The sequence below is a fragment of the Delphinapterus leucas genome, chromosome 3 (genome assembly GCF_059928025.1).
Source record: "Delphinapterus leucas isolate spDelLeu-1000000601 "Yukka" chromosome 3, BTC_Dleu_Yukka2, whole genome shotgun sequence".
Classification (NCBI taxonomy): domain Eukaryota; kingdom Metazoa; phylum Chordata; class Mammalia; order Artiodactyla; family Monodontidae; genus Delphinapterus; species Delphinapterus leucas.
Window position 1 is genome coordinate 127814797 of NC_143131.1, and position 17215 is coordinate 127832011.

Below are 17215 nucleotides of genomic sequence, written 5' to 3' on the forward strand. Positions count from 1 at the left end.
GCCCGAAGTGTTGTATTTTTAAATTTTTATTCTTTGAATGTATTATTAAGAAGTGGCTTAACTTGTAAATATATTGAATTGTACAGATTTCTTTTTGTTGTTGATTTCTGATTTAATCCTGTGTGGCTGGAGAATATATTTTGTATGATTTCAGTCCTTTTAAACTTTTAAGACTTGTTAGGTCAACTTAGACTTGGTATCTTTTGTTTTGTTTTTGTAAGTCTATGTAAAAAACATTACTCTCCTCTGGATGACTTGAGTTCTGTGCTGCTAACCACCTTACCCTTAGTCATACATAGTCCATGCTTTAGAGAGTTTTCTTTCTTCAATTCATGACTGATAATTTCACTTGGTCCCATGCGAATGAGGGAAGCTGGGTTGTAGGGCATATCACTGTTCAAATGACATCTCTGAAGGAGACAGGGGCCTTGAGATGATGCCAAATTCCTCATCTGATTTCACATTAGCAAGGCTTGCTTTCACACTCTTATCAAGGATTTTGCTTTTCGTTGCTCTTATGTCTATAGTTCTGTCTATAGACTCTGACAAGCTTTTAGGGGATTCCTTGAATATCAGTTTAGTTTAGGATAAGCTGAAGAAAACCTCAAACAACAGTCGTTTTCCTTTTTGTTCTGCCATCCTGAGTATTTGGCTCCCATCTCATAGACTAAGATGGCTGCTTGAGCTCCAGCTATTACCTCAGCATTCCAGGCAGCAGAGAGGAAGAAGACACATTTCCTACGTGTGTAAGAAAGTCAAATGTATGCTTGACTTACATCCATTAGCCAGAAGTTAATCACATGGCCACCTAGCTAAAAGGGAGCCTGGGAAACACCTTTGCTCTGGGTAGTCTTATACTTAGCTAACAGTAAGAAAAGTTCTCACAGTAATAAGTTTGAGTGCTTATTGTGTGCCAGGCACTGTGTTAAACACTGGGAATCTCCCATTTAATCCTCACCGTCCCTATGGGTAGGCCTCATTTATTCCCATTTTATAGAGGAGGAAACTGAGGCCCAGTGAGGTCAAATGATTTGCCCAGGTTCACACAGCTATTACCGGAGGAGCCAGAACCCAGACTCAGGCATCTGACTCCAGAATCGGCATTCCTGGCTACCTGCTCTATTGCATCTCACCTCCTTTCCGTAATTCCCTTTTCTCCTTCCAGGTGAAGACCTCAGTGAAAACCACTCAGACCAAAGCCAACCCAGCTGCCACCAGAGTGGCTTCAGCCAAAGGGGCAGCATCAGCTCCTGGAAAAGGGGTTTCTGCAGCTGCTCAAGCCAAAGTGGGGTCCCCAGCCAAGGCAAGTAGGACCAGCACCAAAAGAGGTGCCAGGGTGGGATGTAGAGGAGGCCAAGCAGTGGCCGCAGCCTGGACAAGGGTTCTGCACAAGCGGGAGTGATCTCCCCACAGCCCTGCCCTGGGTGGGGCTTCACTTAAGGGGAACTGTGCTTTCTTCTTCCTTCCCCAATACTGTTCCCTCCTCATGATTCAGGTAAAGCCACCAGCAAGAGCCCCCCAGAGCAGTGCCGTCTCGGGCAGGGGCCAGGTGTCTGTGCCGGCTATGGGGAAGGCACTGGCTGCAGCAGCCCAGGACCAGCTGGGGCCGGTCAGGGGCCCACAGGAGGACTCGGAGAGCAGTGAGGAGGAGTCGGACAGTGAGGGGGAGGCGCCCGCTCAGGTGAGGCCCGGGTGGGCAGAGAGCAGCCCTGTGCTTCCCCTCTGTGCCAGGAGCTACCCACAGCACAGCTACACATGCCCCATCCATCTCCCGTCGCCCTTCCCTGACTCCACTTCTCTCACTCCAGGCGAAGAAGCCCTCAGGGAAGACCCCCCAGGTCAGAACTGCCTCAGCCTCCACCAAGGGGTCCCCCAGGAAAGGGGCTGCCCCAGCACCCCCTGGGAAGGCAGGAGCCCGAGCCGCCCAGGCCGGGAAGCGGAAAGAGGACTCGGAGAGCAGCAGCGAGGAGGAGTCAGACAGTGACGGGGAGACGCCAGCAGCTGTGCCCCCAGCCCAGGTGAGGCCTCACGAGGAAGCAGCTACAGTGCCAGGCCTCTGAGCCACTGACTGCCACCTACTCCTGCATCAGAACGTGGGTTCAGGGCCAGGTGAAGAAGGAATTAAGACCAGATTAAGGCTCTGACCCCAGGATCCTTTCCCGTAGCTGCTGTACCCCCTGTCTCCTTAGGTGAAACCTGCTGTAAAAACCCCCTAACTAAGGCCTCCCTGATGAAAGGTGTCCTATGCACTCCCATATCTACCAAGGTCTCCACAGCACGACTGGGCACACCAGCCCCATGGAAGGCTAGGCCAGCAACTCCTGCCAAGCCCCCAAAGATGTCACAGGGCCATGAGGAGGCTTGGACTGTGATGCAGGTACCATGAGGCCCTGGGAAGCTGGAGGAAGTCACATCCCTCACCTGGGCCTGGGGCCTCCTGTAGGCATGTGTATCTCTCAAGGAGAGCTCTTCTAGCTTAACATGAAGCCTGGGGAGTGGGGAGAGGGAAGGAATGAGCAACTGACTTTTATCTTGACCATTTTCCCTCTGTCTGCTTGCACAGAAGAAGTTCAGGGTGACAAACTCCAGGACTCAGACATGTGATGGAAACAACGGGCTCAGGCCTGGTAGGGGTGATAGATGGCAACTGACATGGAGCCTTGGTGTCAGGAGAGACAGTAGGGAGTGGTGGCAACTAGGACAAACTGGAGAGCCCTTGTCTCATCTAGAAAAGCAGTCCCTGTCAGCTCCAGCCAGTTATGACCTGGTGGAGATGGACCCTTTGTAAGGCCAGATCTTCCATTTCTTTTTTTTTTAAATTTTATTTATTCATTTATTTTTGCTGCATTGGGTCTTCGTTGCTGGGCGCACGCGGACTCTCTCTAGTTGCGGAGAGCGGGGGCTACTCCTCATTGGGGTGCGCGGGCTTCTCATTGTGGTGGGTTCTCTTGTTGCGGAGCACGGGCTCTAGACACGCAGGCTTCAGTAGTTGTGGCTCACGGGCTTAGTTGCTCCACGGCATGTGGGATCTTCCCAGACCAGGGCTCGAACCCATGTCCCCTGCATTGTCAGGTGGATTCTTAACCACTGCGCCACGAGGGGAGTCCCTTGATCTTCCATTTCTTAAGGGAAGTTGGAAATCCCTGTTCCACGCTGAGCTCCAGCCCCTCATAAATTTCTGTTTTCTTCATGAGTAAACAAGCACCAAGAAGTGTAAGTGCTCCTAGCACTAACCTCTCTGCCTTCAGTGCATCAGACCACTACTGAACACGCTGTCTTATTGATAGGGACAAAAGGATGAAAGATCTTGGCCCTGCCCTCAAGGAGCATATAGTCTGTAGGGCAAGACAAGGTGACCGGATTATTGGAGAATATTCTGGTTGTGCTCTGATGGTGCTGGGAAAACAAGTGTCTGAGAGGCCAAACGAGACGATTGAGCTGAGCTTGGAGGAAGACCTGGGGTTCCCTAGACACAAAAGTAGAGACAGACCCTCCAGGTTGGGGAGGGCAGTGTGGAAAGGGAGGGGGGATATAAAGTCAGGTGGGTTCAGCAAAGGCCAGCTGTCCTGTAGGCAATAGTCACTTCCAGTTGCTTGTTACCAGTAACATTTATGGGGACCTAAATGCCAGACTGAGACACAAGGGTCCCAGCCACGTTTTGGACTGTGGTGCTTTTTGTAAAGTTTCTTTTGTTTGTTTTTTAATTTTTTTTTTTTTGGGGGGTGCTGCATTGGGTCTTCGTTGCTATGCTTGGGCTCTCTCCAGTTGCAGCGAGCGGGGGCCACTCCTCGCTGCGGTGCACGGGCTCCTTATTGTGGTGGCCTCTCCCATCGCGGAGCACAGGCTCTAGGTGCGCGGGCCTCAGCAGCTGTGGCTCGTGGGCTCCAGAGCACAGCCTCTGTAGTTGTGGCGCACAGGCCTAGCTGCTCCGCGGTATGTCGGATCCTCTTGGACGAGGGCTCGAACCCGTGTCCCCTGCATTGACAGGCAGATTCCCAACCACTGCGCCACCAGGGAAGCCCCTGTAAAGTTATAAACAGGTTATTGTATCAGTCGGGACATCCTAATCGGCAGGAGGAAACAGAGCTACTTCACAAGCGCTTAGATGCTAAGGGGATTGGTTAGCTCAGTGCACAGTGTTTCAGGATAAGGTGTCTGTAAAGGTGGTTCCTTCAGCTCAGCATCATCAGTGACTCAGATTTCTTCCGTCTCTATGCCTCATGTGCCTCATTGTCACAGCAGGGCTGCAGCATCTCCTAAAAAGCTAGGAAATCCCCCAGTTGACTTCCCCTCCCCTTGTCTCCTTGACCAGATCTAAGGCATGTGCTCTGCCCGCCCCCTGCCACCCCCCAAAAAAGTCACTCACTGATGAGAGGCCTGCAGTTCCTGTGATTGGCTAGGAGAAGGAGCCACCCTCTCCAAAGCCTGTGGTGGGGACCCCCAGAACAGAGTCAGGGTTCTGTGAGCAAGGAAGCCATGGGGGTGTGGCTGTTGCAGTGTGCATTGTAGTTGATTCATTTTAAAAATTGAGAAATACACAAATCAGGATCTTCCAGCTTTTCTTAAGAAATTGGAGGCTCAGGCAACATGGGTCCTGCTTTTCTGAGTGGTGAAAGTGGGGCCTTCGCGCCAGTAGGGAGGCGCAGAGCTGCCCTCTGCACCTGCCTGGGCTCCCCTGAGCTGGTCGCCAGCAGTGCCTTGCTGATAAATCACTGCTCTCCGAGTCATCCTCTGGCTCCTGACGGCTCTTCCCAGCCAGCCCGCCCCCCTCGTCTACGCCTGGCCCGGCAGGAGGGGGGCAGGAGGGGATAACAGCTGCTCGGAGCACCCTCAGCCAACTCCTGCTTTTAGCTGGGGCTGTGACAGCCAGGTGTGAGCTGTGCTGGGGCCCCTGGCCCCACCCCTGCCACTTTGTCCTGGGCCACTATCACCTCTCATTCAGATGCCCGGCCAACAGCATGCCAGCCCTCAGGTTTTAGTGGTGCCTGACTCACACATCCCTTTCACGTTCAGAGTCAGCTCTGGAGGAAGGATAGACAGAGTGGAGACCTGTGTTCCCAGTGGCTGGGAGGCATGCCGGGCCAGCAGCTGTGCCCCCCGTGTGTATATAGGGGGGTCATGCTATCTTCCCCGGAGACTGAGGGTCGTTGCTCTCTGGCCGTGGTTTCCCCACCCCGGCCTCTCAGTTGTGCTTCCCCTCAGCTAACAAATGCCCCCTCACCCACCATATGCTTGTCCCGTCAGAAGGAGGGTAACTCCAAAACTGCCAGAAGCAAGACCCTGGCCCCAGCGCCCCCGGAGAAGAAGGCAGAGGGGTCCTCAACCAGCAGTGATGAGCTGCCAGCGAGACAGGTAGGCCAGGCATCGTCTCTGAGGACCCTCAGGCTCAGAGCTGGGTAGATGGGCCCGGGCATGGGGGCAGATCTGTCCCACTTAAATAGCACTTCCCAGTTTCCTGAGCTCTTTCCTCTGTTTTAACACGTTCATCCTCACAGTAACCCTGGGAGGCAGGCAGCAGAGCCAAGGCAGCAGAGCCAGACGGTGTAGGGTCAGAGCCAGCTGCCCCGCCCACCAGCTCCAAGGGCCGGGCTTGCCTTAACCATGCTGAGGCCCGGCTGTTTCAGCTGTGAACAGGCAGGGTGGCAGTCCTGCTTCCCCGCTCTGCATGCTGGCACAGGTACACAGCGTGCCGCCAGACAGGGAGGACCTGTGAATGCAGGAGAGCATGTGGTGGTGCATCAGGAGTCAAGGCCCAACAACTTGAAGTGATTTCCCCAGACTCCTGTGACCCATAAGGAGCCAAGGAAGGGCAGACGCTGATACCCCTGCTTCCTGTTGGGAACTGGGAGCCTTCTCTGCAGGGCCTGTCAGAATCCCACAGGCCTGGTCCCAGACCGCACTCACGCACCTGCGGCCCATCCTCACACGCTGCCGGCCGTCCTCCCCTGACTCTACCCCTGAGGGCGGGACCAAGCCCACCATGTCTGCCCAACTCCAGAGGCCCACTTTCACCTGGCAAGTGTCTGAGCTTCTTTGTGAACCCCAGGCCTCGCCTGCAGCTGGCACTGCCCTTTGTCCTCCTCTAGCCCCAAGTTCCTAGAAGCTTCTGCCAGGCCCTTCGGAGATGCTGGAGCCCACAACCCCCAGACCAGTGGGTCTCCTTAACCAGCTCCCCTTAAGGACTTGCCTGGCGGTCCAGTGGTTAAGACTGCGCTTCCAATGCAAGGGGCACAGGTTCCATCCCTGGTCGGGGAAATTCCGTGTGCCACGCGGTGCAGCTGAAAAATCAACCAGCTCCCCTTAGATATACCACGGCTAATCAGTCCATCGGTAGAGTCAGATGCCATTTGCACACCCCCAGTGCTGGGGTGCTCACTGCCTTTCTCTCCTTAATAGCCTAGATTAGAAAAATAACCATGAGCAACTCCATCTACCATTGGTCACTTCCTGAGTGCCAAGGACTGTGCTAGGCCCCATACTTTCATTATTCTGTTTAATCCCCACAACAGACCTATGAGGATAGGTGCTTCTTGTTGGGTTTTTTGGGGTTTTTTTTTTGCGGTACGCGGGCCTCTCACTGTTGTGGCCTCTCCTGTTGTGGAGCACAGGCTCCAGACGCGCAGGCTCAGCGGCCATGGCTCACAGGCCCAGCCGCTCCGCGGCATGTGGGATCTTCCCGGACCGGGGCGCAAACCCGTGTCCCCTGCTTCGGCAGGTGGACTCTCAACCACTGTGCCACCAGGGAAGCCCTAGGTGCTTCTTTTTTTCCCATTTTGAGGAGGAAGGAATGAGGCCCAGAGAAGTTGGGTGAGCTGCCCTGGTGTCACAGGGCTGTAACAAGGGGACAGACCTGGTGTTTGAACCCAGGCTGTCCGCTCTCTGGCACTACCCTGACACTCCCCTCTCCATGGCAGGAAGGAAGCAGGGCTTGGACACTGCCCTCTGGCTCTCTGGAGCCTTTTGGGGGCTGCCTCCTTCTCTGAGAAGGATCGAAACAGCTGGGGGGGGGTGCCGCTTCGCCCTTCTCTGCGGGGGTGGGCTAACACAATTAATATGAACATCATGCTTAAACTGAACCATTTAATTGGTACGTTCGTCCTCAGTATTCTGGAGTCCCTATTAAAAAAGAGGAAAGGAAAAGGTCAGCACTTTGTGCATTCCCCGGGAGAATTCAGGGAAGATGGCACAGCTTGGGAAAGCTGCAGCCTCCTCCTAACTGGGGAATTTTTATCTCCTTAATCCCAAGCTCACTAATTATTATTATTGTCGTTATTATGCGTTTATCAGGCACTTCTCTGTTGACGAGTTTCACTGTTTTTATTATTAGCCCGTCCGTGCGGGAAAGGGATTGATCCCAGGGTGGTGGGCAGAGCCCCAGGCTGGGAGGCAGAGAGGGGATGTGGTCCATTCCCAGGCCCCCTCACTGTGCCTCAGCCTCCCCCCACGCAGGGGATGGGGCCTGCCCCCTTGCTCTGAGGGGCACCTTGGGGGGTGGTCCGTGGCTCAGCCCTGTTGTGTTGGCATTAACCCCAGGCCAGGGTCTGTGCTGGGGTCTGGGGTAAGTACCAAATTAAGAAGACTAGGCCCTGCCTTCAGAGTTTTAGGTTGAGTCAGAAAGAAAGAAGAGACCTGTAAGAAACTAAATGAGGGTGTTAAATCAGAGGCTTAGCATGGTTGGTCCTGGAAGGAGTTCCTGTCTGGTGCCTGGAGGACTAGCTTCCAGCCCTGTCTCTGACACCAGTTTGCTGGTCACCCTGGGTAGGGCCACTTGGCCTCGCTGAGCTTCAGCCTTCTCAACCCCTGGGGTGAGATTCCCTGGGGGCTGGTGAACCATGGAGGCTCCAGGCCACATCCCTGGGAGTGGGATTTCTCATCTCCCTGGGGTGGAGTGGGCCCAGGATCTGCTAACCAGTCCCAGGCAGCTGTGGGAGAGGCTTTGGAGAAGTGCTACCGTCCAGAGCTCGGGTACCTTCATGGCCATGTCCCTTGGAGTCAGCAGCCTGGGCCAATCCGCCCGACCCCTGCTCTGCCCCAGACTGGAATGAGGGCAGTCTTGTGATGCGCTCAGCTGTGACTTCTAGAAGGCCCCCGGGTTTGGTCCTATAGGCGTCAGACCCTGTAGTAGGAAAGGAGCGCCTGCATTCCCTCTGGGCCCTCACTGCCCAGCACCTACACGGGGCGTCCAGCCAGATGTTCGGGCTGCTTCCATTTCCAGTGTGTCTTTTCTGACGTACCCCAGAAAGAAGGCCCTTGTCACCCCTGTGTGTACTGGGCAGACCAGAGGCCCTCCGGTGAGTGAGCCCAGGCTGGGGTTACTAATAGCCCTTTCAGCAGGTGGGACAGTGAGGCCCACGAAGCTCAGGGGCTGGGCTACAAGGTGAGGTCGTGGCAGAGGTGGGATCAGAAGTGCATCCCACATACCCCTGGGCAGCACAGCCCTCCTTCTGAACCCTCCCCAGTCCAGGGCTCAGCCAGGGTCCCCCTCGTGCCCCGGCCCCCAAAGCCAGGCCCCCTGCCCAGCCCCCAGCCCGGGGGAGGGAGGGGTGCACGGCGTGGGCAGGTGGAACAGGGAGGACGCTTCTGCTGAGGAGCTGCTTTTAACATCCCAGACGCTATTGTTTGCCTCAGTGGGCTTGCTGCCTCTCTTCATCCCCGACAATCTGTTCCCCTGTCTTCTCACATATATATAGATCCCCCCTCCCTCAACTGTAAGCCTTCTCCCACTTTCCATCTTCTCTCTTTCATCACGTGGGAAGGAAGGCTCTGGAAGTGGCAGATCCGAGCAGCCATGGGGGAGGCCGTTTGGCAGGGGTAGGAAGGGCCCAAGCCCAGCAGAGCTTCCCCCCTTGGGCGGGCCCCTTTCTGTTTTCCTTTTTACTTTACCTCTCCCGCAGCACCCTGGGAGGAGGTGGAGTCAGGCTCGGGAGGTGGACAGAGACCTGGGTCCCAGACCGTGGCCGTGGGCAGCTCCCGCCTGCTGACCTCCTCTCCCCGTGGGGGTGGGGCTGGGGCCAGAACCCAGACCAGACCTGACCTTTGGGGACTGGAAAGTAGGCTCCCCAGATGCCCTTCTGTGCAGTGGGCATATTCACTGGAGCTGTGGTTCCCAGGCATCTGTAGAATACCAGGTGGTGCTGCTTTCTTTCTCTTTGTTTCAGTGTCTCACTGGAAAATGCAAAGCATACCCACAGATAGAACAGTGTACAGAGCTCCCAAGTACCATCCCCAGCTTTGGTAGTTCTGAACTTGTGACCAAGCTTGTTTCATCCAAACCTTCAACTCACTTCCCCAACACCACTGAATCCCTTTTTTTTTTTTTTTTTTTTTTAAGCACAATCTCTAAAAAGTTGACCCACCTAGTTAGTGTCCCCATTTCCCCAGTTGTCTCATGAATGACGTTTTCTATATCTGGCATGGTCAGATAGGAGTCCATGTAAGAGCCACACACTGTACTGGGTCCCTTCGGTCTTACTCTGTTGATTTTCCCTGTGTAGTTTATTTGTTGAAGATACTGGGCCGATGTAGTTGGGTTGCTGCATCCTGGCCACACCCTCAGGAGGTGGCATCAGACTCTTGGGCATGGGTCAACTAGATTGTGAACAACTCCCCGGGTGAATCATGTATAACAACCAGGCAACTGAGGGGGGCGCTGCTTGGAGCGCCCCATGCGGCAGGTGTCTCTGAAGTCAGCTAGAGGAGGGAAGCTGAATTGCACGTTCTGGCCCTGACTCTGCTTCCGTTGGGCCGTGTGACCTTGGGCAACTCTCCTCCCCTCTCTGGACTTGTGGTTTTCCCATCTGTATGGTGGAGCTAACGCTGCTGACCTCGGGTTTATGTGAGGGTCAGATGGGCTCCTGTGAGCTGTGAGGTGCTGTGCGGGGTCTTAGTGGGTGTGTGGACTGGGAGTGAGCTGGGAGTGCCCTGGGCAGCTAGAATGGCCTCTGACTGTGCCCAGCCACCCCAAGCTCTCTGGACCCCTTGTCTTATAAAACCCTCCCCTACCCACCTTCCCCTTCCTCTTCCCCTGGCCAAGCCTTTAATCACTGGGGGGGTGTGTTTTGTTTTTGTTTTTCAAGGTGATTAAAACCCCTCTGATTTTTGTCGACCCTAATCGTAGTCCAGCTGGCCCAGCTGCTACCCCCGCCCAAACCCAGGCTACAAGCACCCCGAGGAAGGCCCAGGCCTCAGAGAGCACACACAGGAGCTCCTCTGAGAGTGAGGATGAGGACGTGATCCCCGCTACGCAGTGCTCGACTCCTGGTGAGCACAGGCCCACTGTGCAGGGCTGACTCCCCTGCTGCAACTGCCAGACACACGCACACACCCCCACTGGGCTGGCTCAGGAGAAGTAGCTGCTGGGGCTTCTCTGTGCTGGCTCCAAAGGGTAGATCCCAGACCAGAGGCTAGAAGCTGCAGGGACCAGGTTTGTAGTATAAGGAAGAGCTTTGTAACAACTGACTGACTGAACATGGAGAGGGCTGTGAGGTAGTGAGCCTTCCGTTCCTGGTGGCATGTAAAGGGGAGGGGTTAGGTAATCCCTAAACAGAGACATGTAGGGAAGGATTCCTGGAGATAGGACCAGATCTGGGATTTCTTTGACTTTTTTTTTTTTTTTTTTGCGGTACGCGGGCCTCTCACTGTTGTGGCCTCTCCCGTTGCGGAGCACAGGCTCCAGACACGCAGGCTCAGCGGCCATGGCTCACGGGCCCAGCCGCTCCGCGGCATGTGGGATCTTCCCGGACCGGGGCACGAACCCGTGCCCCCTGCATCGGCAGGCGGACCCCCAACCACTGCGCCACCAGGGAAGCCCTTCTTTGACTTTTGACAATCTGTGATTCTAACAGTGATAGCAAGAAAATGGTTAATTACTATTATGATTACTAGGACACTTTTTAATGAAGATGCTAATACCTGATCTTGGTAGGCTAATTAAGAAATGCAGATTAGCACAAAAGAAAAAACCTCACTTGGAATCCCAGTGTCCAGAATAATTACTGTTAACATTTTACAACTATTAACTTTGCAAAAACCTAAGATAACGCCATGTGTTTTTAGTGAGACCACACTGTGCATCCGCTCAGTAATCTTTATTTGGCATGTTGTGACGTTACATATTTACAGCATGATGCCTGCTGGCTACAGAGTGGTCACTGGGGTGGGATCCTGCAGTTCGCTTAGCCAGCACCACGTTGGAGGAAGCTGAGCGTTTTGTTTGGGGTGTTTGGCTGTCATGAACAGTGCTGCAGTGAACATGTGTAATCGAGCCTCTGCACATGACCAAGGCTGTCCTCAAGAGAGACTGTTTTACATGCGCGGAGAGTCACGTTTGGCTCCAGTGCTCTGCCTGTTGCTCAGGAGGAGCGGCCTGGCCAGCGGCGGGGGCGGGGGGGTGGTGGCTGAAGGTGGCGAGGACAAGGCCTGGGGTGACAGCCACAGCAGTCGTGTCATCTCCCTGTCATGTGGAGGCAGTGGCAGATCCTGCCTGGAAGGCTTGGGAGGGGATTTAACGGGCTTCTACCACAAAGGCCCCGGGCACTGCTCAGGATGGGCTGAGAGATTGGGTGTTGCTCCTCGGGGAGGCCACGGGCTCCTGTGCCCTGACGCAGCCCCTCCCGCTCCGTCTCAGCCGTTAGGACCAGCGTGGCGCCTGTGCCCACGGCCCACCCCAGGGCAGCCCTCAGAGCCAGCATGGTGGGGGCCGGCAGCAGTAAGGACACCAGTCGGGTGTCTGAAGGCAAGAAACAGGAGACGCCAGCCACTCAGGTACCCGACGGACCGGGGGGCGCTGTGCGGGCTAGCAGGGCTGCGGGGCTCCCTCCTCTACCCCCACTTCCCCACAGGGCTTCTGGGTGGCAGCGCAGTTGCTTTCACCCGCCCCCTCGAAGCCAGAGCCTTTCTTGGCCTGGCCGCAGCCCTGATCCGAATTAGCCTTGCGTGATCTGGCACGTGGCGCCCGGGCAGAGCCAGCCCTGCTCCCTGAGTCCCTCAGCAGCTTTTTCAACAATGTCAGGCCTTTGGTTTGTTTTTTCTCTCCCGGTTTGAACAAAAGTTTGCCGTTGTCAGTGTTTGTCACAGTGACCATGAGCGTTCTTCCCAGCCTTCACGGATTTCAGTGCATTTTTATTTATTTGATCCTTGCTGGAACTTAAAAACCAGGCAGGGGAGAGTTAATGGCTCATCATCCAAATGATGAAACTGAGCACCACGCCCTCAGCAAGAGGGTCCAGACGTGACCAGGATCAGGCAGGGTCAGAATCGGGGCTCCTGCCTCCCAGTCCATTGCTCTCGGGGCTGTAGGGTTTGTTTCCCTGACCCCTTGTGCCCACCCCTTTTTTCTGAGAAGGCAGGGGGAGGGAGAGCTGGGGAGGCGGCAGCAGGACTTGGGCACCTCCACTCAGAGGGGCTCATCACGAGCTACAGCTCAAAAAGAGCTTCCTGGGAGCATGGGTGCTGAGTGGGTGGCTGGCTTGTGGTCACGGCACCCAACAACCTGCATCCATTTGGCCGTTCAGCCAGCAGATGGTGCTGAGCATCTGTCCATGTGGGACACTGAGGATACAACAGGAAGAAGACAAGGAGGGTCCCTGCCCTCGTGGAGTTCCCAAGGCGGGGGTCAGCCATTAAACAAGGAGCCCAGAAGTTAAAGTACTCACCAACTAGGGAACCGGGGGATGACCTGCTTTAGAAAGGACGGGCCGGGGTGGCCTCCCAGAGGAGGCAGCACTGAGGCCGGAGAAGCAGCCAGGCCTGGGCGAGCTGGGGATTCCTCCAAGCAGGGAGACCCAGGTGCAGGGACCTCTGGGGAAGCACTTGGGGGTTGGAGAGCTGGAAGAAGCTGGGGCGGAGGGGCCAGGCCTGACAATGCATGGTGAGGACCTGGTGAGGGCCGCGGGGGGGCCTGGAGGTTTCAGCGAGGGATCACACCCAGGTTTCGTTCCGTTCTCTGTCCTTGGCCGCTGCCGTGTGTGGGAAGCAGGAGTGGCACCAGGGAGACCGTTAAGGAGGCTGTTACAGCCACGAGGCTAGAGGCGTAGATTGAGTGGTGGGGCCTCCGGTGGAGCCTGAGCTGCTTCCCTCCCCTGGGCTGGGAGCTGTCTTTGGACCTCTGAGAACGCTATGATTAGCTCATAACCTGAAGCCTGGCACCATTTTCTGCCTAGATGGTGGCGTTGCCCCTTTGCCCCTCAGTCCTCCACTCCAGCCCCAGGTTCCTCTTGCAGCTACAGGTCCCCTTCCACCCCAGCCAGACAGGATCTGACCAGGCTGTGGCATGGTGGCATCCCGGGAACTTGGGAGTCTCAGGGCTGCCTTTGGCTGTCCACAGGTGACAAAGAGGAACCCAGCTCACCTCCCGCTGACCCAGGCTGCCCTGAAGGTCCTTGCCCAGAAAGCCAGTGAGGCCCAGCCTCCTGCTGCCAGGACCCTGTCTTCAAGTGGGGTGAGCTGGGGAGCTGGGGGCCAGGCCCCACTCTGGAGGGGACGGCCATCAGAGACCGCAGAGGGTAGAAGGCAGGGCCCAGGCAGAGGCCTGAGTCCCAGCACCGGCACTTACCAGCACTGGCCTTAGCACACGCGCTTACCTCCCGGGCTTCTGCTGCCCGTCTTAGAGAGTTGTGGGAGGATTAAATGAGGCCTGTGTGCGAAGCAGCTAACACGGTGCCTGGCCCTTAACTGAGGTGTTCAGTAAGCACCAGATCTTATTTCCCCTAATTTTTCCTTTCACCCTTTCTCCTCTCACCAAATTAGACCGACAGTGCTCGGGGAACACTGCCCATGACGAGTCCTCAGAGCACCCCCGCGCAGGCCAGAGGGGCCAACAAGCTCAGAAAGCCTGAGGTTCCTGCAACCCAGCGGGCCATAGCCACTCCCTCGGGACGCCCCAAGGCCAAGGCCTCTGGGACCTCAGATGACAGCAAGGACAGCAGTGGCAGCTCTTCAGGGAGTGAGGAAGATGCTGAGGGGCCCCAGGTGGCCCCATTGACCCACAGGCCAGGTGAGGGTCCTGGGAGGAAAAGGCTGGGGGACCTGGTGGAGCCCTCGCCTCAGGCCTCTGCTTTGTATCTCCACTTGTTCTGCGACTTTGGCCTAGCCATCCCACACAGGGTCTCAGTTAACCCAGCTGCACAACCCCGTAACAGAGTTGGTCCACATGATGTTAGAGGCCTTCCTACTTGGCTGTTTGGCCACTCCCAACTTTTTGGTATCAAGCTCCCCTAACTGAGGCCCCAAAATCCCAGGGCCATGCCTCCCTTGGGAATTAGAAGGTTTTGGCATTCAGGTGTCTCACTTGGAATGCTGTGAATAGCAGTAGACCTTGGAAGGGAGCAGATGACGCCTTGGGCGGGAGGGTGAGGCACATACACAGGGACCAGGCCATCCTGGGGCTCTCCTGAGGGCTCCGGCCTGTCTAGCTGGCACAGGGTACCTGGGACTCCCAGTAGGATACCTGTGCTTCTCCAGTAGGTCCAGCCCCCTCCAGGAGGGAGACGTTGGTGGAAGAGACCACAGCAGACTCCAGCGATGATGAGGTGGTGGCACCTTCCCAGGTAACCGCGAGGGAAGGGGCTGGCAACCTTGGGGGCCTTGGGGCAGGAGCCCCAGGCCAGGCTCTCGCCCACCTATGCAGTTGTAGGCCGAGGCCACCCCCTGGCTCATGGGTCTGGGCTCTTCCTTTTCCCAAGGGCCCTGGGCAGGGTCCTGTCCGTGTGGAGCCAGGCTGGCTCCTGCCCCGAGGCCCCTTTTCAGCATAAAGTCATGAGCAGCGGACTCTTGGAGTCTGTAGACAGGGCTTACCTTGATTTAGGTGATCCCCATATAAAAACGCTCTTTAACAGATGGGGTTTCTTCTAAGGTTATCATCTGTACGTAGCAAATGCTAGTGCTTTTCCATTTGCGTTAGTAATAAGAAGTTTCCTTTTTAAATGTGCCTGTTAAAACTATGTATTAATTAAAATAGTGCAGGAGGTACTCACAGAGGGCTGGTGTGCCCACCACCCAGTAGGGCTGGCCCAACCCTTGGGGTCCCTGTGCTGGTGTCCTCATAGCAGGCCATACACTGCTGGGCCTCTTCACACTGGGCTTCTTCAGTCTCTCCTCTCAGGTTATGTGACCCCTGGGCTGACTCCGGCCGGTTCCCAGGCTTCAAAGGCCACTCCCAAGCCAGACCCCAACCCCTCGGTTTCCTCTACTCCGGCCACCAGAGATGCCCCAGACGGCAAGCAGAAGGAAGCAGTGGAGCCCCAACAAGCAGCAGGCACCATGTCCCCTAAAACAGGTGAGTCGAGGGCTGCAGGAAGGACACAGCAGGATGTGGAAGGACAAGGCAGGGGCCTCTTTCCCTCCCTCAGGAGCCGTCCCACCAACATGGTCCTGTCTGCCAGCAGGGCCTCCCCAAGTGAGGCCTGGTACCCCTGCATCAGGCCTGGAGGTGCTCATGAAAAGGCAGGGGCCTGCGCCCGCGGGCCTGGCTGCTGTGGTCTAGGGCAGCCTGGAGGTTGGGTTATCCAGCCCTGTGGGATGCTGGTGCACCTGGTAGGGTGACCCCTGCCTTAGAGGAGGTGCCCCTTGACTTTCAGGGCAGGCCTTGGCTCTCTCTAGCTGTCCGTGTTGACTTTTCTTCCTAACAGGTAGGCTCATGGTGCGGGACGTCGGGACTCAGGGTTGCTCAGACAGAAGGTGGGGCCACGTTTGGAGAAGTCTTCAGCACATGGCGACGACCCCAGGCTATGGACTGACGTTCTCTAAAGCCTCAGACGAGCCCCTGGCCTCTCTGGACCTCAGCGCCTTAACCAGTCAGGGCAGGGGTTGATGCATCCATTGATGTCACGTAGAAAATGGCACATGTGGAAAATGGTCGCGCAGTGTTTGGAGGGCAGACTGGAGTGCTCAGGTCATCTGGCCTAGGGCATCAGCCACCGCTGGCTGTGCCAGTGCTATGGGACATTTAGAGGGTACACCTGGGACAGCTCTAGGGGTTCCCTGGCCTTGGTGTTCTAAGGTGTTTGGTAGACAGGAAGCAGAGAAGTGGGCTGCAGGGAGAGGGGTTGCCGAGGCACCCTGTGCCCTCCTCAGCTCCCTTCTCTAGCCGACTCCTGTCCTTGCCAAGAAGCGCCAGAGGACTGAATTGGGCCTCCGTCTGTCCTGCAACCCACTCTGCCCACCACCCCTGGCCCACTAGGGCTCTGGAGCCAGAGCTGCTGCAGGGCCCACTGCACACTGCCGGGAACAGCCCTCTCCTCCCCACGTGGAGCAGGGCCAAGCCACCAGCACCTCCCCGAGCCCAGGGTGTCGGCGCACTTGTGCTGTGAGGCCCCGAATGGAGCTGAGACCTGCCAAGTCACCTGTGAAGTTGGGGCGGCGTCAGGACATATGCTGAGTCCCACACCCCCCAGTCCCTGGGCTTTTCGTGCAGCTTGCCTGGTGCCGGGTCAGCAGAGGAGTCATTGCTCACTTTCTTCCCCAGCGTTCTTCTCTTTGTGGGAGGCGGGTGTGACAGGGAGACATTTTAGAGGGGGCTGTGGAAGGTTTTTCACACGTGTAGCCAGCATACAATTATCAAAGGAGAGCAGAGGCGTGGAAAATTCTAAACAAAGGCTGCAGCAGGAGTCGCTCTGGCAGGCAGTAAACCTGCTTAGTCAGCCACCATGTGCATGTTCACTGCATCTAGCACCCCCAGGCCACACCACCTGGACCCCTGACCACGGAGGGCCTGGGCCCACTGTGCGCAGGTGGGCGTGAGTTGACTGACCGCGTGGCCTTCGCTTTTATTATGAGTCTGTGATTTAGAATGGGGGTGAGGGGGCTCACAGTTCACTAACCCCTCATTTTACAAATGGGGAAACTGAGTTTGGTTGTCGGACCCAGAACCCAGGTCTCCTGCCTCCCAGCGCTGGACTCCTGACTGGTAGATACTATCCCTATCCTGACGGTTAGATTCTTTGATTTGTTGGTAGATTTCAAGCCCATTGATGAACATTCTGGAGTTAATTTCCATCCCCAACCTGAACTTGAGTTTTTAGTGTGAGGAGACAAGAAAAGAGCTCTAAGTTAGAAGCTGGCAGAGAGGCGTGAGCCGGGGACCCAGCGGGGCCCCGCCATCCCCCTCTGTACTGCACCAGAGGAGGTCAGGTCTGCGCTGGAGCCCCTTGACTTTCATTCCACGAGAGGTCTGTTTCCTGATTCTCTCAGATCCGTGACCCCGGGTCCTCTCTCCATA

The 17215-nt window shown here is 56.2% G+C and overlaps 1 protein-coding gene across 15 annotated transcripts in view; it reads left to right on the forward strand.

The window, feature by feature from the left end:
• The window catches only part of TCOF1 (treacle ribosome biogenesis factor 1), a 40762-nt gene that overhangs the window by 18764 nt on the left and 4783 nt on the right, over positions 1–17215 (forward strand). For 6 of the 15 annotated variants that reach the window (XM_089909550.1, XM_022590125.2, XM_022590126.3 and 3 more), the window contains 10 exons: positions 1166–1303; positions 1496–1681; positions 1809–2018; positions 5245–5352; positions 10077–10260; positions 11627–11763; positions 13325–13438; positions 13747–13993; positions 14461–14546; positions 15088–15274. In XM_089909550.1, the coding sequence (XP_089765676.1) occupies positions 1166–1303; positions 1496–1681; positions 1809–2018; positions 5245–5352; positions 10077–10260; positions 11627–11763; positions 13325–13438; positions 13747–13993; positions 14461–14546; positions 15088–15274 (1597 nt within the window). Of the gene's footprint in view, positions 1–1165; positions 1304–1495; positions 1682–1808; positions 2019–5244; positions 5353–10076; positions 10261–11626; positions 11764–13324; positions 13439–13746; positions 13994–14460; positions 14547–15087; positions 15275–15626; positions 17210–17215 lie in introns of those variants that run through there. The other 9 variants (XM_022590138.2, XM_022590127.3, XM_089909548.1 and 6 more) reach the window with 9 other exon arrangements.